This window comes from Arvicanthis niloticus, chromosome 5, assembly GCF_011762505.2.
Source record: "Arvicanthis niloticus isolate mArvNil1 chromosome 5, mArvNil1.pat.X, whole genome shotgun sequence".
NCBI lineage: Eukaryota > Metazoa > Chordata > Mammalia > Rodentia > Muridae > Arvicanthis > Arvicanthis niloticus.
In genome coordinates, this window is record NC_047662.1 from 40,776,767 (window position 1) to 40,803,157 (window position 26,391).

The following is a 26,391-nucleotide window of genomic DNA, read 5'->3' on the forward strand; positions in this document are numbered from 1 at the left end:
ATACACACTAGGGATTTGTGTCAAAGTGCATCAGTCTCATTATAGAAGATATAAATGAATACATGTAGATTACATAGAGAAATCATTTTACTTACACATCAAAGAAATCAATTCCAGAACTGAAATAAAGAAGATGGAAATAGAAGAGATTCGAACAATAAGTGACACAACTCTTAGAATTGAGGAAATCAAATGTAGTAAAAGAAAAACATTCTAGCAATTCTAGTATGCCTTCCATATTTATATCAAAAGTAAGTAAGGAGAAGATTCAAGACACAAGCTGTCTGGCATCCATTTCACTGTGAGAGAATAACTGCAATTCAGAACAAATATAACCAGACTGTGAAGAGATGTGTAAGTAATACCTATCACGTAGTAATATTTGCCCTATAATACATTTTGGATGAATTATAGTAGGTGGATGTAACAATAATAATTAAAGAAATAGAGGTCATGAACTAAAGAGCAAAGAGAAGTTGAAGAGGGTAAAAATGACATAAGCAAACTACTCATGTATGAAATTCTCACAAAAATAAAAATCTTAATTTAAAAGACACTTATCAAGAGCAGAGTTTTTAAGGGGTAATTTAGGCAACAAGGTTCCCACTTCTGTGAAAGAGATTATTAAAGTACTTAAAAAAGAAAGTCTATCCCTTTCACCCTTCCAGCCTTCTGTCATGTAAGGTCATGGTGCTCATCCCCTCCAGGGATATAGCACCAATTCTGTCCTAGAAGCAGATAGAAGGTATCACCAAACTACGATTAAGTGTCTTAATCTTAAGACTTCCCAGCAGAAACATAAAAAAACTAATTTTAATGTTTGATAAAGTTACTCATGCTTCTGTAGTCTTTTGTAGCAGCACAAAACAGACACAACAGTATGAAACAGTAGGAACAGCATGAGTATGCTTTAGTTGCAGAGTTGGTATACAGTGAACTCAAATCAAATTCTGGTATTTTTTGAAGCTTCTAGGTGTTTAGTTACAGCAATGCTAAAACAGTATACAGGGCTGTGACTATGGCTCAGCGGAGTGCTTGTCAAGTATGTACACTACCTTAGAGTACATACTTTCTATTGGCAAAAGCACACAAAAATAACAATAAAACAAGTTAAAACAGTACATCAAAAATTATTCTTGAACTTACCTTAATGTGACAATGTATATTCAAATTAAGAGTACAATAACCTGAATGAGGAAGTATCCAGTTCAATGTGTTTCTTTCCCTTCTTGTTGATAGTCAATTCAAAAGAAAAAAATTATGTAAACTTTGAATTTGCCTACAGAATTATTCACTTATGAAGGCTTTATGAGGGTAATTCTTACCAACAGTACAGCTGTCTTCAAGTACCACATCAACATTTCTGTCTCTGTATTCAACTCTGAAGTCTAGCATTCGAGGCTGCCTTTCTACAATCTGCCTGGATGGCATGACAGGTCGAAACGCTGAAGAAGAGGGAGTTGGAGCTGGAGCAGGGTGACTTGCTGGATCAAACGTGGGTCCTGGCATGGTCTCACCTCCAAAGTCACTACAATGTTGACAGAAAGAAAAACTTACCTCTAATTCATTACACAACAGCATTAAGGATCATCTCTACTGCCTTGAATGTTATTCCTATCAACTTGATACACTTGTGGTAGAGCCAAGTTCTCTTTCTTTTAACAAATCTTTAACAGTAGCTAACAGCTACGGTATTTCCCCTGCCATCCTCGCTTTTCTATCCTAATGCTATCATATCATTTACAATTAGATTTTTGCCTTATGCTGCCACATTAGTCCAATGTCAAAATAAGAATTAAAAAGTGTCTTAGGCTGGTAAAGATGACTCAGTGGGTAAGTGCTCTTGCTGCAAACCTGCTGACCTGAGCTCCATCCCAAGAACATATACACTAGAAAGAGAACTAACTCCTCTAAGTTGTCCTCTGGACACACACACACACACACAAACACACACACACACACACACACACACTTTTGAAAACTCTAAGTGTACTTTCCAGTCACTCTCAATGAATCAATCAGCATTTGACTTGCTACTTCTATGACAAACACTATTTTGAAACTCCTTCAAAATTTCTCCTTTATATCACTACTGGTTTTAAAAGAAGAGTTTTGTTAAGAAAAAACAAGTTATCAAAGAAGATTTTACTTAATATTAAATCTATAATCTAAGCCACATATGTGCGCTCGCTCTCTCTCTCTCTCTCTCTCTCTCTCTCTCTCTCTCTCTCTCAAAATACAGGGGGTATCTTTTCCTCTATGTGTACAAAAATCAACTCAGTTTAATCTGGAGAGTAATACCCCCTTCACTGCTTTATAATATCTTTGGCACTTAGGTACACAATTTAACTCTGTTCAATCTTTGCTTTCTTAACAAAAACTAAGCAACTAAAGTGATTAAGTAGATGAGTAAGTAACTCTTACAGAGATAATGACAAGGACTGTGATATATAAGACCTCCTTCTGACTGATGCAGTTATAGAGGAAAATGGCAAACCCAGTTGTTCGACTGAGGTCATGAAAGTACAGAGTATGACCTTTTAGAAGTTTATTTCTTCTACCAACAGGTGTAACCTCAATGAGAATGAGTTCAATTGAGCTGGGAGACTGCAGAAATTCAGTGGAAGTTGAACATACATATTTTCTTCTAAGTCTCTTGTGAAAATTACAGTACTATTTTAGAAAAAATGAGATCCCAAAAAGTAGAATAAAAGATACCAAGTGGACTCATATATGAAAGAATTTTAAACTCTTGAAATCTCTAGACCTTTTATGCTCATGCTAACACGACTAAGAAGGCCAAATAACTTCTGACCGGCTTGGAAACATATGTTTCTTCCTTGGGGTAGTTATCTTGAAAAGAAAGTCCTATTTCCAACACATACCCTTAACATGCCCTGTTACCTCTAAAATCAGATCTACATATACTCTAAAGTTTTCACATCTCAGTGAAAACTCTTTATATCCAAAGCAACTGTTAACTTTGAAAATTACTAGTAAAATCCTAGAGACGAAAATACTAACATGTTTAACCCAAATTATTTGCACAAGGAAAATACAATTTAGACTGAGCAACTGTGAATACTTCTAAGAGTCTGCTCAAGACTAGAAAAAACAGTTCTCATGGGAGACAGAGGAAAGGAGGGACCTGGGTGGGAGAAGGGACAGGGAAGGAAAAATGGGAATATGATCAGGTATTGAATGGGGGGTGGGGGGGAATCAGGAGTGAGGCCCTGAGAGCCAGCAGAATAAATGGAAACAGGCAACATCAGGAGGTAGGAAGTGGGGGGGGGGGGGCGCCTCTAGAATGTCCTGGGAGGTGAGAGACTCTCAAGACTCAAAGGAATGAAGTACTCTACAGTAGAGAAGGGAACTTGTAAAGTCCACCTCCAGTGGAATGACAGGACATCAAGTGGAAGGATGGGTTGCCATCCACAGTCAAAGCAATTCTGACCCAGAATTGTTCCTGTCTGAAGGAACTGCAGGGACAAAAATGGAGAAGAGTCTGAGAGAAAGGAGGTTCAGTGACAGTCCCAAATTGGGATCCAGCTCCAAGGGGAAGCTCCAGGGCTTGACACTATTACTGATGTGCTTACAGACCATAGCCTAGTATGGCTGCCCTCTTAGAGGCCCAACAAGCAGCTGAAAGAGTCAAATTCAGATATTTACACCCAACCAATGGACAGAAGCTGGAGACCCCAGTGGTTGAATTAGGGAAAAGCTCAAAGAAGTTGTGGAGGGGTGTGACCCCATAGGAAGATCAACAATCTCAACTAATATGGACCCCCACCCCGAGATCTCTCAGACACTGAGCCACCAACCAGGCAGCATATACTAGCTGGCCTGATCCCCCTTCACCCACCCACCCCCAACACATACAGCAGAGGACTGCCTGGTCTGCCCTCTGTGAGAGAAGATGCACCTAATCCTCCAGAGATTTGAGGCCCCGGAGAGTGGGGAGGCCTGGCAGAGTGGAGGGGATTGGGATAGGCTCTTGGGGATGGGGAGGAAGAATGGGATGGGGAACTGTTGGAGGGCAGACAGGGATAATGACTGGACTGTAAAAAAAAATTAAAGATAATTAAAAAAACTGTTCTCAAAAATCTACATAAATTGAGGATGGTGTCAAAAATCTGCCTAGCATATTACAGAAGAGGCTCAGATAATGAAAGAAACAAGTATGTTACAGTTTATGTATATACATAACTGTAGAGATGGCTCTGAGCTTTCTTTCTTTCTTTTTTTTTCCTCTGAAGTTCCCCTCCCACTTCCACCACATGAAAAGGGGAGGCAAGCCATTAGACAACCTCCATTACAAAAGGTATACCCTTCTCTCTTCTTCTTTCCATCACTGGCCTCTGGTCAGCTTGCTTACCTAACCTGCTGTTATTTTTTTTCCTTAAAAGTCCTCAATATTAAAATGGTCCTCAAGATTTAAAAAACAAAAAAGTGAGTGTGTATGTGTATATGTGTATAACTTACAGACACCCTAGAGCTATTAACAAATAATTGTGCACACATTTCTATTCTCTATAATTGATTTGCAAAGCACCATGACAAATATAGAATACACAGTATCTGTACTTTGATTTCTTAAAACTTACATCAATTATCCCACTCATTGTCCTAAGAAGGGGTCTGAAGAGCTCCTAGTAACCTAGACATTATATAGAACAACACTACACTGATAACAGGAATGACGGAAAGAACAGAACTTCGGGTAACTTACATGCTTTAATTTGACACACAGGCACTGGAGATCAACAGACATATCAACTACAAAATGAAGGCTGAGCAAGAGCAAGTGAGGAAAAGCACATGTGTCATGCATGAGGTCCTAGGTTCGATCTCAATATTTGAGGGGAGAAAAAAAAAAAAAAATCACAGTGCTTTCATCTTGGTGAGGTTTCTAGAGTCCAATAATATAAAGCAACCCAAGGGCCTGCAGTGCCTTGTGTTTCCCATCAAAAACTAATTAACAGGGAAAGAAAATATGTAGATTGGAAGAAGAAAAACTAGTTATATAAGATACTCTGGAGCCAAACAAAACCAGACTGCTATAACACTTCACTCTCATTAAAAGAAAAGCAGCAGAGACAGAAAGGTATCCCACCATGAAGAAGCTGAGGCTGCCTCACAGGCCAGACACTCAGCAATAACCTAACATACATATCAACTAATCTGGGAGACTGCAGTATTACAATGGAAGTTGTGACTTCCTCCACTATACTTTTCTAATAAAAAAATGAATCAGGAGCAATATGACACTGACATTTTGTCAAGATTTGGAAATAATAAATAGAAGAACTGAGCAACAAAGTCTGAGAACAGGTATGGAAGTAGATCTTTGAACATGCAAATATTTGTTTCTGAGGTGAATGTTCTCTATATCTGACTGGTTGAAGAAAATGCTCCGAGATACAGGAGACTAATATTAAGGCCACAATCCACAAGAATCTTATAGCTGATTAGCAATGGGTAATATTTATCTTCAGTGAAAAAGACTGGAATATGAATTATCATGTCTGACCTCAATGATACTTCAGTATCACCATTTGTAGGTTTAGCAAACACTTTATAAATGTTTCCCACATACAGTATGTCTAAGGAACTGATTTCTACAGCAAAGGAACTGCAGCAATGGGCTCATGTATGAATGTAATTGCCTGCTCTTAGTTAGCTTAAAAAAGCAGTGATTTCTAAACACTTAGTTAATACAAGTTACAAGATACGACCTCAACACTGAAGGCTCCTTCTTAAAGAATAAAGTATATGCTTTACATTAGTGACAAAAATACAATGAAATTTATCAAAATTCTAAAAAATAATGTAGTAAGAATTGGACAGTTGGTAGTGTTTCCTTTGACCATGCCCAATAAAATCACGTTTTTGCTTATGGCAATTTGGACTATGCTAATTCAGAGATTGTAGATCTCGGGGGTATAATATTTTCACAATACTTCTGCTGAGTCAGAAATTCATAATGTCAGTTGACACTAAACCAACAGCAACAAAGAGGTATTAACTACAGTTTATCCTGATTACCAAGAAAAAAAATCCTTGGGTTATTGATATACAGTGGGCTCTGCACCCCAAAGGACTTTGTGAACTATGTTTAGTTAAGAATTATTGGAAATTTACAACTAATAAAAGACAGATTCATTAAGGACACTGATTTTTCAAAATGAAGGTTTGTGATGTCGTACCAGGCTAAAAATATTGACTAGTGATGCTGGCTGAAGATAAAGAACATAGACTAAAAAAACAAAAACAAAAACAAAAACTAATAGTATTAAGTACAGTTGTATGACCATTAACAGAAACTAGAACTTTTATAGCAAAAACACATGTATATACATGTGCATATGTGCATACACATAGCAACACATACACAACACACACACACTTTCTTCTTTCAGCATGAACATTAATCCTATCAACAAGAACCTACCAGGAACAGACATATCAAACCAACAATAGTATGCACTTTAATATCATTCATTAATATAAGAGTTTTTTATGTATTTGTTCTTAATTTTTTAAGTGTGTGTGTGCGCGCACACGCGTGTGTGTTTTAGTTTCTTTGCTGTTGCTGTATTAAAATAACCCTGAAAAGTACAAATTAGGTGAGAAAGGACTTATTTTAGCTCTTAAGTCCAAGTTCACAAGAGAGAAGGAAAGGCAGCAAAGTTTGAGGAACTAGTTCTGTCACATCTATAATCCAGAACAGAAGCAATGAATTACTGGATGAATTCCTGTGCTCAGCTCACCTTCTCTACTCTGACAGAGCTCAGAATTGTCTTCCTAGAAAAGAGTACTGCTCACTTTAGATTGGACCTTCTCAGATCAATTAACACAATAAAGATAACGCCTAAAGAAATTATCAGAGGCTGACCTCAATGCAGATAATCAAAGGTATGTCCAGAAGTTTGCTTTCTAGGTATCAAATTAACAAATAATATTAGCCATTACAGTGTACATGTGTTTGTGTAGGCACATGCATGCCACAGTGCCTGTGTGGAGAACAGAAGACAATTTGTAGAGTCAGTTCTTTTCTTCCACCTTTAAATGGATTCCCAGTTGTGGTAGTTTAAGTATATATAGCCACTATATATTTATATGTTTAAATGCTTGGCCCATAGAGAGTGGCATTATTAGGAGGGTGGTCTTATTAGAGTAGGTAAGGCCTTGCTGGAAGAAGTATGTCACTATGGGAGTTGGCCTGAGGTCTCAGATGTTTAATTAAGCCCAGGCTCAGTGACATACAGTCTCCTTCTGCTACCTGCAGATCAAGATGTAGACCTCTCAGCCTCTTAGCTGCTTTCCCAGCACCAATCTGACTTCATGCTGCCAGGCTTAACTGCACAACAACAGACTACACCCCTGAAACTGTAAGTCATCCCCAATTAAATCTTTTTCTTCATAAAAACCTAAGACACCAGCCATCTCACCAGTCCTTTTGTGTGTGTTTCATTTTATCTGTTTTGTCTTAAGATCTACTGTTTGCTCTAACTTTCTCCACATCTTATAATTGAATCCCTAAACAAAATTCCTTCAATTTTAGATGATTAAAATCATCTACCAGTTCTTTTAGCTATTAATCCTTAACAAACATGTCTCAAAATTAAATATTTTCATTTATAAAATGATCAGTGGAGCTACAGAAATAACTCAGAGGTTAAGAGCAGTGACTGCTCTTCCAGAGGTCCTGAGTTCAATTCTCAGCAACCACAAAGTGGCTCACAATCATTAGTAATGGGATCTGATGCCCTCATCTGCTGTGTACTCATATATATAAAATAAATAATTCTTTAAAAAAAATCAACCTAAGGCTAAAAGGGTGGTTAAGAGCACTGATTGTTCTTCCAGAGATCCTGAGTTCGATTTCCAGCATCCTCTTGGTGGTTCACAATCATTTATAATGGGATCTGATGCCGTCTTCTGGCATGCAGGTATACATGCAGACAGAACACTCATATACATTAAATAAATATCATTTGACTTCCTCCACTATATTTTTCTAATCAAAATTATTTAAAAAAAAAAAACAGCCAGACAGTGAAGACACATGACCGTAATCCCAATAATCTAGAGGCAGAGGTAGGTAGATCTCTGAGTTTGAGGCTAGTCTAGTCTACAGAGCAAGCCACAGGACTAGACAAAGGAATCTCTGTCTCAAAAATTAATAAAGTTAAGGCACTGGAAAAGTGGAAGTGTGGGTAAAATCTAAGAATTTAGACAGGTGAAAAAGAAAGGGCAATGTTAAGTAATAGAGAGTAAGCAAAAGAACACATGAGTCAGGGAAGGATAAAAAGCTAATTATATTTTCTAGTTTCAACTCCATCATAGTTTTATTTGGGTGGGTGGGTGAGTGGGTTGGTTGGTTTTAATGGTTGGTATGCAAATTCAGCTTTCTGTATACTGAAGAAACAAGAACTATCATTGCCTTCCAAAAGAACTGACTATGTTTTTGAGGCAGGAATTGTGAAAGTTGAACTTTCTTTTTAACTCCATTAATCAACAGCACAACAGGAATTAGATAGGACCAATCATAATATATTTGTCACACTGATCCAATTAGAAAAAGAGCACTTTTTAATGAGTTCTTGCAGTAGAAATTTTCTCCTTTATTCTACTGTTCACAACTATATCAATCATTGTGTTACAGTGTTACTGAAAATGTAAATTGTAGTTATATTAAATAAAATATAGTTAAAAATAAGAAGCATCATTTTTTAAGAGACACTGATAAGGGGAAGAACATCTATAAAGAAATCTGTTTTAGATCTAAATTTCAACCAGCCAAGTATTCATCTTTCTCTCCAGAGCACTCAGGCTCCAGGAGGTAGTGAGAAAAGGGCAACATTAACAGAATTCTGCATTTACTTATCTGAACTTCGAAAAGTCCATTCAAAGGCAAAGTCTTAGGTACACCTCTCAAATAAAACCACATTTGTTTTCGAGACAAATTTGTAAATCAACTCAGGTTTTTTAAATGGATATTTTACTAAACCAGAATGCCTGAGCACTTACACATTGATGGTATAACATTATATATTCTAAAAGTATAATAACACTCAAGATTAGAAAATAAATCTTGTCTTTTCTAGGTGTTAATATGCTAAACAATAAACCAATGAGTATACTATATACTTTTCTGGGTCATACAAGAAGGAATTGATAAATACCACCCACTTAGTGAATAAGTACAGTTACACTATCAATTTATAAAGCTTAATATAACATCTGCTTTCCATTACTGTAATTAAATAATATTTCCTTCTTTTAAAAACTACCTCTTAAAATAGTTTGAGGTGCTGCACAATATTTTCAATCAAGAAACTATTAAGAATATGCAATATACACATACAAACTTGATGTTTTCCTCTAAGTGGATGAATGGATGCACCTACACTTGCCTAAGTCAGTGATAGCTCTATATTACCTAATGCAACAGTCCTAAAAGAAAAAGGACAGAAGATATGCTGAACCAGAAGACTCCTCCCTACACCAGCATCATGCTGCACCATCTACATCAAGTCACTTCATGCCTTATTATCCTTAATTATAAATCAGGGATAATAGTGTCTGTCTTTATTAATACCTACCTAAAATAATTACCGTAATATTTCAACATTCTTGCCCAAAGGAAAATATCTCAAAACACAAGATCATACTAACTGATCTTCAAAAAAAAAAAAATAAAGAAAGAAATGTTAATTTCCCTTTGTAATGTTTTAAATCGCATTTACTTGTTTGTGTGAGGGGTGCACATGTGGCACACACAACACACACACCAAAGTATATCCAACAATGATCATATAGAGGTCAGTGGGCAAACTGTGGGAGCTGGTCCTCTCTTTGCACTGTGAGAGTTCCAAGAATAAACTCCAAAAAGTTTGATAACTTCAAGATAATTACATATCAACACATCTCACATGGCTCAGCAATCATTTACTATTAAAACTTCTATAGCTCATGATAGTATTTTATAATATACAATTTTCAATATATATAAATAGGACAGATAATGTGATGGTTATTTTTAATTATCAACTTGACACAATCTAGAATTACCTGGGGAAAGATGCTCAATAAGAGACTATCTAGATCAGGTTGGCCTATAGGCATCACTGTAAGAGACTATTTTGATTGTATTAGCTGATGTGAGAAGATCCAGCCTAAAAGTGGGCAGCACCATTTTGTGGGTTTGGGTCCTGGACTATGTATCAGAGTGGACAAAGCAAGGTGAATAGCAAGCATGCATGCACTAATCCCTCCCTGCTTTTGATGGTGGATGTAATGTGATTAGCTGTTTTAGGTTCCTGCTGCCTTCACTTCCCTATTATGATAAGACTCTAACCTGGAATTGTAACCTAAAATAAGCCCTTTCTCCTATAAGTTATTTTCATTGGGATATTTTATCTCAGCAACAAAAATGAAGCTGAGATACATAAAAATACATATTTCTAAAGCATTTGAGTCTGCTCTTCTATTAAAGTATAAACTAAGAATTGATTCTATATAAACTACATTTAATTTAAATCAAACTTACAACAATCGCCCTTAAATGACCACATTTAAGCACATCTAGCACTGTCTTCTGCTTTTAGTACTAATCCTATGAAAAAGTACAAGAAGGCCTCTTTTATTTTTTGTCAGCAGACACACAGAGCCATTTTCAGTCATGAAAATCCACAGTGATTTTACAACTAAAGAACATAAGAAGAAAACAGACACAACTTACTAGATACAACTTTTTTTTCTTATACAGGAATTTTCATTCCTCATCTCCCCCCCCCCACCCAAAAAAAAAAAAAAAAAAAAAAAAAAAAAAACGGAAAGAAAACTAATAAAAAAAAAAAAAACCACTCTTATCAAATTGAGATCCTACACATTATAGTATTTATTACAGGATACTAAATTTCTCATCATTAAAAAAAAAAGCAAAAAACATCATTTGTAACAAGGGAGATGGAACAGTTCCAGGGAAAAAGAAATTCCTACAGTTACCATAGCAAACGCTATAAAATGTAAGATAAACCCAATGTGTCTTTAGAAGCCACTGACTAAAACCTCAAAAGGAAACAATGGCACAAAATGTGTGACAGCATTTATTCAAAATGAAATTGGAGTGCCACTTAGTAATATAAAACTTTCTAACCCAAGTTTATAAAAGTGAGCATGGAGGAAGTTCCTGTAATTACCTGGTTTGCTCTTCTGGACAAGAGCGTCAATAGAGCTAACTGAATGTTAGCTTCCAACCAAAAACAACAAAAAGCCGCTACTACAGACTTTGATTATCAGCCATATTTACTCTGGATCAAACATGTGACAAATTTTAAGAAGAAGTTGGAAAATAGCTTTCCATTAATCATTAAGAGTAGCATAGGCATCAAACAGATTTTTGCTTCCATCCTAAATACAGTTTCCTACCAAGTAAAACAGAATTTTGAATTCAGGTTCAATTTTTTATGCTATTAAACAGCACTTTTCTTTCTCTCCACAACTATGCCTAATTCACTACTTCTGCTTGCCTCATCTGCACTTAGTAGATCATGCTTCCATGACTAAGAAGTCCCAGGCACAAAAACCTCAAACCAAGAGTCTGAACTGAGAAAACAGAGGGGACAAATATCAAACAATTAATCTATGTTTGGAAATGAAAACCGTTTTTATCTCCTATGACTTTATACTGAATTATTTTAATCCAGAATTTTAATCCCACTTTAAGAAGAAAAAAGAATCACCCATTTCTTTTTAAGTATGTTTTAAAACATTATAATTCTCTTTTAAAATCATCTTCCAATTTTACCTGTAACAAAGACACAAAGCCAATAAAACCAATCCATAAGTTAACAGTGGATGTTTCAGGTACAGTTATAGTTCTGTGCTCTGGAATACGTCATTATTAAAGAGTTACTAAAATTGTTATAGGCTGCCCTGAGTTATAAGCCAACTAGGGAAGGGGAACAACCGGAAGTAAGCTTGGAGTAAAGCTTGACTTGCCAGAAGAAACCATACTCTGCAGCTATGGAGCCATGTCTTCTTTTCCGTTCCTTCCATCTTATGATGAAAGGGATGACTGGAAAGTTTTCTTTAAAATTTCAAAGTCACCAAATCACTTGAAAAGCTGTTATTATCCAACTAGTAAAAATATATATATAAATTTTATAGTTAAAATAAGAATCCCCATGCCTGTCGCACCAGCACTTGGGAGATGAAGGATGAAAAAGAATAATGTAAGGCCAGATGTAGCTACATAGACAGCTCAAGGCAAGATGATATTGTGCTCCAAAAAAAGGGGGGTGGGTATTGGAAACTTTAGAGAATTATCTACATTAGAGAACTAAATAACAAGTGATACAAAAGAATAATGCCTGTATTATTGACCAAAAGGTCTAAAGCTCCACTAAAAAGTGAACCCAGGAGTTAGCAAAATAGAGATGGCTCAGAAGTTGAGGTGGCTACATCGCAGAGGACTTGGATTTGGTTCCCAGCAATCACATGATAACTTACAACCACCTGAATCTTCAGTTCCAGTTCCTGGGTACTAATGCTGACTTCAGGCCTGACTCTGCTGGCACTACATGCAAATGCTGCACGTATATACATGCAAGCATACACTCATATACATAAAATAAAAATAAATCTTCTCTTTTAAAGGTGAACCAGAAAACTGGTAACTTTTTCTTCTTCATTCTGATAAACTGTCATCAAATCATTAAATGTTTTAGAACTTACCTTTGTAGAATGCCATTTTCCTGGGGTATTACACCATTGATAGCTGCCTGCAATGAAAAACAAACAAACAAACAAACAAAAATTTAACAAAATAGGTAACTTAACTAGTGGAATGAATAATATCATAAAAGGAAGTAAATATACCTTAAAATATTTATTTAAACAAAATATTAAATGCTCCCTTAATAATAAAGCATCTTCTGTTAGGTGCTTCTACTTTACCATAATAAAATACAGTATTGGGGGGAGGGTGGAAACTATGTCAAATAACAATGGACCCACATAAACAAATCAGACTCTCCAAGAAGTATGGACCTTGAGTTAAACTCAACTTGAAATTGACAAACTGAAACTATGTTCTTCTAACAAAACTACTCAAAAGGTAATTTTTTAGTCAACTGTTGGACTGATTGTTCATTGGCTTCCCTAATAGCCTGGTTCTTCAAGTGTTTTTTTAAAATCCCTGAGCTTCTCTTCATACTTCTGATAATTTCTGCTTGCTACCTCCACTCCGAGACACCTACTTTATATTCAAATGATTCAAGTATAATCCGATATTTTAAAAGTTGAGTTGCCAGACTGAGTATATATAAATGTAACTAAATACTAAAACTAATATATTTCAAGTATGCAATTTGTACACAAATAAAAAAGGATTTCAAACATCATTTGAAAATAAAAATGATAAATGCATTTCTATGTAACAATATATAAGCAGATCAAATTAATAGTATAACTATTACAAGCTCCATGTTTGGAAAACTTGTAAAGCATAGAAATAATTATCACAATATTAGCATTGTTTCATCAACTTTCCACTTTTTTCCATCTGTGGAAAATACTGGGAGTACAGAAATCATTACATTTTTGTTCAAGTTGTTTCTACACAGTATGTCACAATTAAACTATTTTCAAACTACCTAGGTAACAGATACTTAACCCATGGGACACTAATATTTTAGCATCTACAATTCCCATCTTGCCATCATGCTTATTCTTCCAACACAACCAAAGTGTTTTTTCATTCTTTCATTTATACTGACTACTTACATACAATCTAGCATCAATCTATCCAACGTTTTTTTAGTTATTAACCTAAAACTGTCTGGGCACTGACACCACAGTTTTAAACAGGGTAGAACCATATTCTTCTGGTAGATAAATTATGTGCTAAGAAGAATGGTATGCTTATGAGAATCTTATTCCCATACTAGCATTATCACTTATAATCAACGAGAGCTTCTGAAGAAATCCATCATGCCCATATACTTGGTCTCTCCACACAGCAGCCAGCATGTTCACAAATGCTGAGTAAAGTAAAACCTTTTTTTTTCTCAAAAGTGACATAATACATTGCCATAGCTATGAGTCATTCACTTTAAAGTATTTGGGAGGAAAAAAGCAATCCTACTTTAGATAGATAACCAAAGGAACTGAACACAATCTGAAAGAGATACATGCACACGCATGTTCAATCACACTATTCACAGTAGCAAAAAGCAAAATGTGAATGAATCAACAAATGCAATATAGTATGCACATACAGTGAGTAAAATACTATTTGCCCTTAAAAAAAAAAAAGAACAAAAGTCTGTCCTGTTATAACATGTACAGACCTTGAAAACATTACACCAAGTGAAATAATCATAGACACAAAACAAATATTGTATGTATACACAACTCAACATACATGAGGTACCTAACAAACACAGTAGAATTCATAGAAAAATAGAATGGTAGTTGCTGGGAACTTTGGGAAAGAAAAGGAAGGTTTGTTGCTAAACAAGTATACAATTCTAGTTAGGGAAGGTAAAAAGCATCTGGAGATCTGTTTCACATCAGTTAAAAACACCCATATTCTAATAGGCAAATCTTCAAAACTTGGTTCTATAATATAAATTTATGCATGTGTGTTGTTATATAAATTAACACACACACACACATATCATCTTGTGCACAGCCGCATGAGGTCTGTTCCACTCACAGTTCCTGCCTCCTTTGCCTGTCAGGATCTATTGCTGGTCATGATAGCAGGCCTATCACACTGCTATAGGTGGGTAGGCAGTCCGAGAACAGCATCTTACTATATGACTGGTCATTGGTGATGTTTAAGTATCACTGACAAAAATGTACATATTCAAGCCATACATGTAATGACTTCACATATACACATATTGTATAACGATTATTACAATTGAATTAATACATCATTACTACAAAGAGTTGCCATATGTGTGCTAGCACATGTGTGCACTCAGGTGTATATGCTTCTAAAAAAATACAGAAACATCTCTATGTGCATAGGGTAGACAGCTATTTCATTCATAACTCAATCTAATCAACTAAACTACATTAAGATTAGTTATTTTAATTTATTAAAGATCTCCACTGAAGGCTCAGTGGTTAAGAGCACTTGGCTGATTACCAGAAAACTTGTGCTCAATTCCCATTACCCACATGGCAGCTCACACCTGTCTGTAACTCCTGTTTCAGAACTTCTGACATACTCACACAAACATACATGCACACAAAACAACAATGAACACGAATTTTTTAAATTAACTAATTTTTTAAAAAGATCCAACTCCCCTTCCCAGTGTCTTTCCATACAGAGCAACATCAGCTAAGGAAGATCGACTCTTCTTCCCCACTTTGGAGAACACAACTGTCTGCTCTGGACAGGGCAGAACCCTGCAGATATCCACAGACAGCATCCAGTACACAGATAGACAGAAGTGTTGCTGTGAGAACTTATATTCTCAAATCGATGTGCGTAACAGAACCAGACCACAAAAAATGGCTTATGTTTAGTTAAGAACACACAAAAGGAGAAAGTACTATTCTTATTTGTTCCAAGAGATCTCAGTTTTGTTAGCTACTATGAATTACTAACAAATGTGCTGGCTGATAACTGTAAGTTGATTCTACCCCTAACTAAGTATTGGGCTTAACCTCAAACCTGCTAGCATTCATCTACTGCCTTCCTCTACCTTCCTCTACACTTGTACTAGAGGAAAGCAGGTATGTCTGCCAGAGCAAATAAGAAACAGACTGCTGCTCAGAATTAAAGCTTTCAAAAAGCTTTCAAAGGCAACATCCCTTCCAAAAAGCACACTTGTCTTCCAGAGCAGTCTGTGCTACTGTGAGGAAACATCAATAAACTAGAAAACTACCCACACGCCTTCTCATTTTTCCTATTCCACTTGTTCCTTCTAATTCTGGGCAGCTCAAGTGCATCCTGTTACTGAGCTGCCAACTGCCTACCTAAAAGCCAGCATTTCGGTTGTTTAAACCTCGGGAACGAAGCTGCTTTTGCTAAAATAGTGAAGTGCTTCCCAGAAACAAAAGCCATCATTAGTAGTTGGAAAGTAATCAGAAGGTTACAAAATGAAGACTGGTGGCATAGTTAGTATACTGGATGTTCCCATATGTTAAAGGCTTAGTCCCAAGCAGCTGCTATTTGGAAGTAATAAAATCATTAAGATCAAAACTTGGCTAAGATGGCATAAGGTCATGGAGGGTACACCCGTTAAGGGGAAGTATGTCCCAACTATGTTCTCTTTCTCTCTTGTTCCATAACTAATCGTCTTCTACCAAGTGTTTTAACCAGTTATAAGGCACTGCTCACTGAAAATCCAAAATGAAAAAGAACAATTGATCATTGACTGAAGCCTCCAACGCTGAACCAAAGCCAATCCTGAAGCTAACTAGGAGTCAGTCACCTCCTATCTTCACGACTGAGAAAATGTCAAGGATTTTAGGAGCTCTGTTTCATAGTAAATCAAGAATCAAAAACAGGCAGTATATATCCAATCACAAAATCAACCTTTCTTTAAAAAAATGAATAAGGAGGCAAAAAAAAAAAAAAAAAAAAACAGTAATATTTTAGTAAGTAATGATCATGAAGGCCCAGAAAGATACAGTGACTTGCCTGAAAGACCACAGCAAAATAAACAGCTATGCCAAAACTAAAAATGAAGTCACCTAACTGCCAACTCAACTCAATACCAAGAATAAGTAAAGCGAACATAATCATCACAATCTCTTTTTTTGGTTTAGTCTTTCCTATGTATTGTAATGCTAAATACTGGCTCCCAAGGCCTGGTTGCACCCAGGGAAAAGAGAATCTGCACATGCATAAGTGATACTATGTAATCTTGCTCCCACTTTATCTCATGTTGGTGAATAAAGATGCTTACAGCCTATAGCTGGGAAGAAGAAAGATAGGAGTTTGGGTTCCTGGGCTTGAGGTTGGAGACAGGGACACAGAGGGGGAGCAACAGGAGGAGGAGCAAGAGGAAGAAAAGCAGCAGCAGCAGGAGGAGGAGGAGGAAGAACAGGAGGAGAAGAGAGAAAGGAGAAAAAGAGATCATAGAATAAGGGATAGTGGGCCGGGCGGTGGTGGCGCACGCCTTTAATCCCAGCACTTGGGAGGCAGAGGCAGGTGGATTTCTGAGTTCGAGGCCAGCCTGGTCTACAGAGTGAGTTCCTGGACAGCCAGGGCTATAAAGAGAAACCTTGTCTCAAAAAAACAAAAAACAAAAACAAAACAAAACAGAATAAGGGATATGGGCTCGCCAGTCAGAATAAGAGTGGCCCACACGAAATATGGCAAGTCATAACTGTAGGTTATTGATAGGGAGGTAAAAACTAATAGCTTAGAGGGTAAATATCTGTCCAGCTCTAGTGCTCATTAAGGCTTATTATAAATAAAAAAAGTTGTGTGACTTTCATTTGGGAACTGAATGATCAAAGGCAGGGTAGAAACTACCAATTGAGACTAACAATTTACTACAACACCTCTATGGGAAAAGAAAACTGATTCCATGGCAAAAAGCATGAAAACATTAAGCAAGTTTTGAACTTGGTTCTGTAACAGAACCTGAAACTCCTCCCAGATACTCTTTACCTCAGAAGAACCTAAAATCAAAAACCACACATGGAGTATATTTTATGTTGGTCAACTACTCCTAGCTAACTACTGCCCTGAGGTGTGCTGGACAGAGAACAAAATTGTCATGTAAGGTATTGGGGAACTCTACCTGAGAAGGCTGCAGGTCTGGGTCTAGAGCAGCCAAGATTGAATATAGGTTTTAGTAAGTAATAACTCAGAAATATTGGAGGGAGAGTTTGAGTCATGTGAAGGTTTGGAAGTAGTTCAGCTATTGAGCTGTTTAAGGCATATTAAAATATAAAGGGTTTGTGTGTGTGTGTGTGTGTGTGTGTGTGTGTGTGTCTGTATGTATCTGTGTGTCTTTCATTCCGGAACCCAGAACATTGGGGTGGGAAAATGTGTCGCTGTTGCCACTGCTGACACCATAGGGGGTTGATTTGAGGAGTTATTTGGGTACAGCTATAAGAGACTAACTAGTCTTTGGTGCAATGCTTTTATGATGTCACAGGTTTTATTCTCTGAGCCAAAGTGCCACCATCTTCATGAGATTGACTATGCTTACTTGTGAGACTACACCACAATCCGAAATGTAGATTTCAGACATTTTCTCCTAGGATGGAACCAGGGAGGGTCACTGTCCCAACTTGAGTATCCAGGTCCTCCTCTCATTCATTTGTATGGCCTAAGGGCCTTGGAGCTTTGTAGAGCAGGGCCACAATATATAGGCTAAGGAAGACTAGGAAGAGGGGGGCTCTATGCAGCTATGGGGAAGTCATCATCCATGCAGGGTGAAGACTTTCCAGTGTAGCTGCTTTGGAGGTCACCCATGTTCTTGCCCTTTCCTCATCTATGCTCTACAGTAAGCCCCACTGAGCTCATTGGCTCCCCAGGATGAACTGACAAAACCATATTTTGGTTTGTCATAAGGATCTGAGGAGGAAAGAGACAGTGTTTAGATTTTACACAGGGTAAAGATCTTAGTGACAGGTTCTACTACTTCCTAATAGCACCAGCATTGTCACTAAGTCTTGAACACATGTCACTGAAGGGCAGGTATCCAAACTATGACAGGTAGCAATAAATATTGGGGCATGACAGACTACAGCTGCAGTTCAAGTTTGCAATGTGATTGGTGAGTAGCACAGATACAAGGGCAAAGATATAAACTACATCATTCAAACTATTTTCTTTGCCATTTTTATACTATGAAAAGACTGTCTTTTTAGAAAGATAGCTCTGTCAATCTGCACCTGGGTGGAAACTAAACTAGCCAGCCCAGTAGCTCTCCAGCGCCCATAAACCAAAGCCAGCTCTACTGTGCTGCCCAAGTGAGGGACAGAGCCAGCTCTCTTGAGTACTGAACTGCCGAGGAGTGGGGCCAGCTCTCCTGCATCAATGCCACCAAAGCCAGTTCTCCAATGCTTTCCAAGAGAGAGAGCGGGGCAGCTCTCCCAATTGTGGTCATGTTGCCAGTTTTTAAACATGTGGAGAGATTTTAACCATTACTTTTTTTTTTTAAAGAAATAGACCAAGTAGATATTTAAGAGAAGCTGGTTTTCTGTATAATTGATGAAATATAAAAATAAACATATTTGAAATATAAAAACTGCTAAAACATCAAATTAATTTTAAAATATATCAAATAAATTTCAAAAATATTTTTATTAAAAGATAAAAACAGGAGAACCAAAGGAAGTATTAAGAAATATCAATGTGGGCCGGAGAGGTGACTTAAGAGTACTAGTGGTTAAGAGCACTGGCTGCTCTTCCACAGGTCCTGAATTCAATTCCCAGCAACCATGTAGTTGCTGGTTCTCACAACCATCTGAAATGGGATCTATTCCCCAGTTCTGGTGTGCTTGAAGACAGGATACTCACATACATAAGATAAATAAATAAATTTTAAAAAAGAAATATCAATGTATATGATTTATATATTAACATCTTTCTTAAAAATATACAACTATAAGCCAAAACTTTATTTAAAGAATTATTACTACTAAACAGCACTGTCTTTTTCAAAATCAGTGGCAATAAATACAAAAAATTATACAAGAATTTTAACTATTACCTACTATTTTCTTTACACACTGATGTATGTCAGTTAATCTTTGGAACCAGCAGAAAAAAACTATCAAGTCATCACATTCACAGATGTTGCTGAACCACTGGCTTTCCTGCACTGGTATTTTTTAAAACCAACTCCAGCAATAGAAATAAATTAAATATCATAGGGCAGTCTGAAAAAATATGTATAGTTTTTTTAAAGCTTTAAAAGGTATCACATATGGTTCCCTGAGTTCCATCATCCAGCCCACAGCACTGCTTGCCAACACAAGGAGGCCTGCCAATCCCCCAAACATGCAAGTTAGACCCTCCTCCCCAATCCCCACCCTACTGGGTCCCTCTGAGACACAACCAGCAGCAGCAGCAGCTGAGTTCTGTCCCCTGAGTTCCACTGTAAAGTCTACAGGTCTGCCTGCCTTCCCAGAAGAGGTCTAAGGGCCCCAGATTCTCCTGGGGCATACACAGCAGAGGTGAGCAGCATCTGTTCCCCGAATTCCACTGTCAGGCCCATGACTCTGCCTGCCTCTCCAAGGAGTCCTGCCAGCACCAGGAAAATCCAGTCAACACCAGGGACAAGCAGATGGCTAATGACCAATGCAGAAAACACAATAACAAGGCAGGGCAATATGGCACCACCAGAGCCCAGCTTTCCTACTACAGCAAGCCCTAGATATCCTAACACAGCTGACGCACAAGACTTTAAACATGATCTAATAAAGATGGCAGGGGCATTTAAAGAGGAAATAAATAAATCCCTTAAAGAAATACAAGAAAATTAGTGAAGAAAATGAATAAAACTGTTCAAGACCTGAAAATGAACATTGAAGCAATACAGGAAACACAGAGACAATCCTGGAAATGGAAAGCCTAGAGAAAACAATAGAACTACAGACATAAGCATCACCAATAGAATACAAGAGATATGAGAGACTCTCAGACATAGAAGATTTGAAGAAATTTGAAGAAATCAATATATCAGTCAAAGAAAATGTTAAATCTAAAAAGTTCTGACACAAAACATCCAGGAAAACTGGAACACTATGAAAAGACCAAACCTAAGAATAATAGGAATGGAGGAGAAGACTCTCAGCCCCAAGAATCAGAAAATATTTTCAATGAAATTATAAAAGAAACTTTCCCCAACCTAAGGAAAGGGATGCCTATACAAGAAGCTTATAAAACCAAATAAATTAGACCAGAAAAGAATAGCCTCCCATCACATAATAATCACTAAATGCACAGAACAAAAGAAGGATATTCGTGCTGTAGAGATGGCTCAGCGTTTAAGAGCACCTACTGATCTTCCAACGGTCTAGAGTTCAACTCCCAGTACATGACCAAATGTGTTTGGAGAGATGGCTCAGCAGATTAAGAGCACTGACTGCTCTTCCAGAGGGCCTGGGTTCAATTCCCAGCAACCACATGTTGGCTCACAACCATCTGTAATGGGATCTGATGCCCTCTTCTGGTGTGTCTGAAGACAGCTACAGTGAACTCACATAATTAAATAAATAAATAAATAAATCTTAAAAAAAAAAAAAGGATTTTTGAAGCTGAAAGGGAAAAAGAACAAGTAACATATAAAGGCAAACCTATTAGTATTATACTCTATTTCCAGAAGGCCTGGGAAGATATCTTATCTTGCAGACTCCAAGAGACCACAGATGTCATCTCAGACTATTATACCCAGTAAAACTTTTAACTACCTTACATGGAAAAAACAAGGTATTCCAGGACAAAGGCAAATTTAAACAATATTTATCAACAAATCCAACCCTACAGAAGATACTAGAAGAAAAACTCCAACCCAAAGAGGCTAACTATACCCAAAGAAACACAGGAAATAAATAACTCCACACTAGCAAAACTAAGGGAAGAGTTCACAATCACACACAATCACCACCAACATCAAAATAAAAGGAATTAACAACCGCTGGTCATTAATAATATCTTAACATCGATGGACTCAGTTCCCCAGTAAAAAGACACAAACTAATAAAATAGATGCAAAAACAGGATCCATTATATTGCTGCATAAAGAAACATACCTCCGCAACAAAGATAGACATTACCTTTGCGTAAAGGGCTAGAAAAAACATTTTCCAAGCAATCAGACCCAAGAAGCAAGCTGGAGTAACCATTCTAAATCTAACTAAATAAACATTCCACCAAAATTAGTCAAAAGAGATAGAGAAAGACACTTCATACTCATCAGAGGAAAAATCCACCAAGATGACATCGCAATTTTGAATATATATATGCCTCAAATGCAAGGGCACCCACAATCATAAAAGAAACATTACAAAAGCTTAAATCAAAAATCAAACCCGACATATTAATAGTGGAAGACTTTTTAACACCCCACTATCACTGATGGACAGGTCATCAAAACAGAAACCAGAGAAATAATGAAACTAACAGAACTTATTAATCAAATAGACCTGACAGATATCTACAGAACATTTTGGCCAAACACAAAAGAATATACCTTTTCCTTAGCACCTCACAAAACCTTCACCAAAACTGACCACATAGTCAGTCACAAAGCAAGCCTCAACAGATACAAGAAAATTGAAACAACCCCTTGTATCTTGTCAGACCACGATGGATTAAAGCTGGACTTCATCAACAACAGAAAAAAAAAAAGAAAGAAAGAAACAGAAATCCTACACACTCACAGAAATTAACAATTCTCTGCTCAATGACCTCTAGATCAAGGAAGAAATAAAGAAAGAAATTAAAGACTTTCTGGAATTCAGTGAAAATAGAGGCACAACATACCCAAATTTATGGGGCACAATGAAAGCAGTGCTGAGAGGAAAGCTCATAGCACTGAGTGCCTTTGTTTAAAAAATTGAAAATCTCATACTAGCAACATAATAGCATGCCTAAAACTTCTAAAAAAAAAAAAAAAAAAAAAAAAAAAAGTCAACCAAGAGAAGTAAATGGCAGAAAATATCAAATTCAGGGCTAAAATCAATCAATTAGAAACAAAGAACAGAATACAAAGAATCAACAACACCAAGAGCTAGTTCTTTGATAAATTGAACAAGATAGACAAACCCTTAGCCAAACTAACTAAATGGCAGAGAGAGAGTATTCAAATTAACAAAATCAGAAGTGGAAAGGAGGATGTAACAACAAACACTGAGAAAATCCAAAGAATCTTTAAGTCTTACTTCAAAAACCTTTTCTCCACAAAATTAGAAAATGTGAATGACATGGATGATTTTCTTGATAGATCCACTTACCAATGTTAAATCATGATCAGGTAAACCATTTTAATAGTCCTATAACACTTAAGGAAATAAAAACAGTCATTAAAACTGTCCCAACCAAAAAACGCCCAGGGCCATATGGTTTTAGTGAAGAACTCTACCAGACTTTCAAAGAAAAGCTAATGCCAATATGCAACTATTCTACAAAACAGAAACAAGGGACATTGCCAAATTCATTCATGAAGCCACAGACACTCTGATATCTTTGTTGTTTGTTTGTTTGTTTTGAGACAGGGTTTCTCTGTGTAGCCCTGGCTGTCCTGGAACTCACTCTGTATAGAGACCAGGCTGGCCTCGAACTCAGAAATCCACCTGCCTCTGCCTCCCAAGTGCTGGGATTAAAGGTGTGCACCACCACCGCCTGGCTACACTCTGATATCTAAACTTCACAAAGACTCAACAAAGAAAGAGAAATTCAGACCAATTTCCCTTATGAACACTGATATAAAATATCCCATAAAATTTTCACATACCAAATCCAAGAACTCATCAAAAACATCATCTGCCAAGTATGCTTCATCCCAGGGATGTAGGAACAGTTCAACATATGAAAATAAAACAATGCAATCCACCATATAAATAAACTGAAAGAAAAAAACTACATAACCATCTATTTAGACACTGAAAAAAGCATTTGACAACATCCAATACTCCTTCATGTTAAACATCTTAGAGAGATTAGGGATATAAGGTGCATACCTAAACATGACAAAGGTAATATACAGCAAGCCAATAGCCAACATAAAATTAAATGGAGAGAAACTTAAAGCAATTCAACTAAAATCAGGGACAAAACAAGGCTGCCCACTCTCTCTGTATCTATTTAATATAGTACTTGAAATTCTAACTGGAGCAAAAAGACAACTAAAGGAGATCAAGAGAATACGAATTGAAAAGGAAGAAGTCAAAGTATCACTATTTGCAGATGATATGATAGTATACATAAGTGATCCCAAAAATTCCACTAGAGAACTCATAGAACTAATAAACACCTTCAGCAAATTGACTGGATACAAAATTAACTCAAAAAAAAAAAAAAATCAGTAGCCTCCTTTATACAAATGATATATGGGGTAAAAAAGAAATTAGGGAAACAACATCCTTCACAATAGCCATGAATACTGTAAAAAATCTTAGTGTAACTCCAAACAAGCAAGTGAAAAGATCTGTTTGACAAGAGCTTTAAGTCTCTGTAGAAGAAACTGAGGAAGATATAAGAAGATGGAAAGATCTCCCATGCTCACGAATCTGTAGAATTGACATAATGAAAATGGCCATCTCAGCAAAAGGGTTCTACAAATACAAGACAATTTCAAACAAAATTCCAACACAATTTGTTTACAGACACTAAAAGAGCAAAGCTCAATTTCATATGGAAAAACAAAAAACGCAGGAGAGCAAAAACAATCCTGAACAATAAAAGAATCACCATCCCTGACCAAAAGCTGTACCACTGAGCAACAGTAATAAAAACTGCATGGTATTGGCATAAAAACAGGCAGGTCAGCCAATGGAATTGAATCAAAAACCCAGAAGTAAACCTACACATATGGACACTTGATTTTTGACAAAGAAGCCAAAACCATACAATGGAAAATAGAAAGAACAAACAGTGCTGTGCTGGTCTAACTGGATGTCTGCATGCAAAAGCATGTAAATAGATCCGTGTTTTTCACTCTGCACAACATTCAAGTCCAAGTGAATCAATGACCTCAACATAGAACAGATACAATAAATCTAATAGAAGAGAAAATGGAGAATAGCCTTGAATTGACTGGTATAGGAAATAATGTCCTGAACAGAACACCAACAACTTAGGTTCTAAGATCAATAATTAATAAATGGGACTTCATGAAACTGCAAGGTTTCTTTGAGGCAAAGGACACCATCATTAGGACAAAACAAAAGCCTACAGAATGGGAAGAGATCTTCATGTTACAATCCACACACCAATAGGAGCTAAGTAACAAGGAAGGCCCAAGGGAGGATGCTTAAATCTCACTCAGAAGGGGAAATAAAATAGACATTGGAGATGGAGGGAGGGGAGAAACTGGGAGGGAGAGGGAGTGTGAAGGGGAATGAGGATGGGGATCAGGTATGGGTAGAGTGGATTCCTAACAGCTGGGGATATTAAGCCTGAAGTGGCCACCTCCTACCAGCTAGGCGGGACTTCCAGTGGAGGGAGGACACCAACCCACTCATAAAACCTTTAATTCAAAATCTGTCCTGCCTACAAGATATACAGGGATAAAGATGGAGCAGAGATTGAGGGAATGGCCAGCATCCAATGACTAGTCCAACTTGAGCCCTATCCCATTGGAGACAGTCAGCGCCTAACACTGTTAATGATGCTCTGCAGCACCTGCAGACAGAAGCCCAGCATAAATGTCTTGTGAGAGGCTTCATCTAGCAGCTGATGGAAACAGATGCAAAGACATACAGTCAAATATTAGGTGGCACTCAGAGAATCTTATGGAAGAGTGAGGGGAAGGACTGGGGAGATGAAGGGGCCAAGGACACCACAAGAAGACCTAGAGTTAACTACCTTGGCCCTTGGGGGCCCAGAGACTGGACCACCAACCAAATCCCATTCATGGGTTGGACCTAGGCTCCCTACACATATGTAGCACATGTGCAGCTGGTCTGCTACATTGGGTCATCCCCTAACAATTGGAGTAGGGGTTGTCTCTGACTATGTTGCCTGCTTCTGGATCTCTTTCCCTTCGCTGGGCTCCCTAGTCTGGCCTCAGTGGGCCAGAGTCCTGCTAAGATTTGATGTGTAAGGGTAGCCTGATACCCATGGGAGGGGGAAGAAGGAAGGAAGAAGTGAGGGTGGAACTGGGATGAGAAAAGGAAGGGAGCTACAATCAAGATGTAATGTGAATAAATAAATTGGTAAAAAACAAATAAATAAAAAATATTTTCCATAAAGACCGGCAAAGATGGAAATGTTTATAATTAACAGTCATTAGTAAATGAATTCTTGAATGTCTTAAATAAGATATTGGGAAATAGATCCTCTGCCACTAAAAAAACAAGTCTGATGTAGTCTAATTTCAATATGCAATATTTATGTTTTATTTTGGGAATGCTATCGAATACCATGCAAATTATAGTTTTTAAAATAAAAATTTAATAAGTCTGTGAAAAAAGTATCACATACACAGTATTTGATGGGTATAAACAACTTTGTGAACAATATAAACTTAACATTATCTATTAAATATTTAGGTCATAAAACAATATATACTAATAGTTCTTTAAGAATTAACATAATACCTTTAGTTTCCTGACACTAAACTGAATCCCTACTACTTCATTAAGTAGTTTAACTGTGTTCTAAATTAAAGAAGCAGTGCTAAAAATAAGATAAAACAAAAACAACTAACTCTCTGTGGTACTTTGAAA

General features: G+C 37.0%; 1 protein-coding gene across 1 annotated transcript in view; it reads right to left on the bottom strand.

Moving 5' to 3' along the window:
• The window catches only part of Faf1 (Fas associated factor 1), a 294,340-nt gene that overhangs the window by 226,467 nt on the left and 41,482 nt on the right, over positions 1 to 26,391 (bottom strand). The window contains exons 3-4 of the mRNA XM_076935184.1: positions 12,745 to 12,791; positions 1,326 to 1,528 (exon numbers count right to left, since the gene is read on the bottom strand). Of these exons, the coding sequence (XP_076791299.1) occupies positions 1,326 to 1,528; positions 12,745 to 12,791 (250 nt within the window). The remainder of the gene's footprint in view (positions 1 to 1,325; positions 1,529 to 12,744; positions 12,792 to 26,391) is intronic.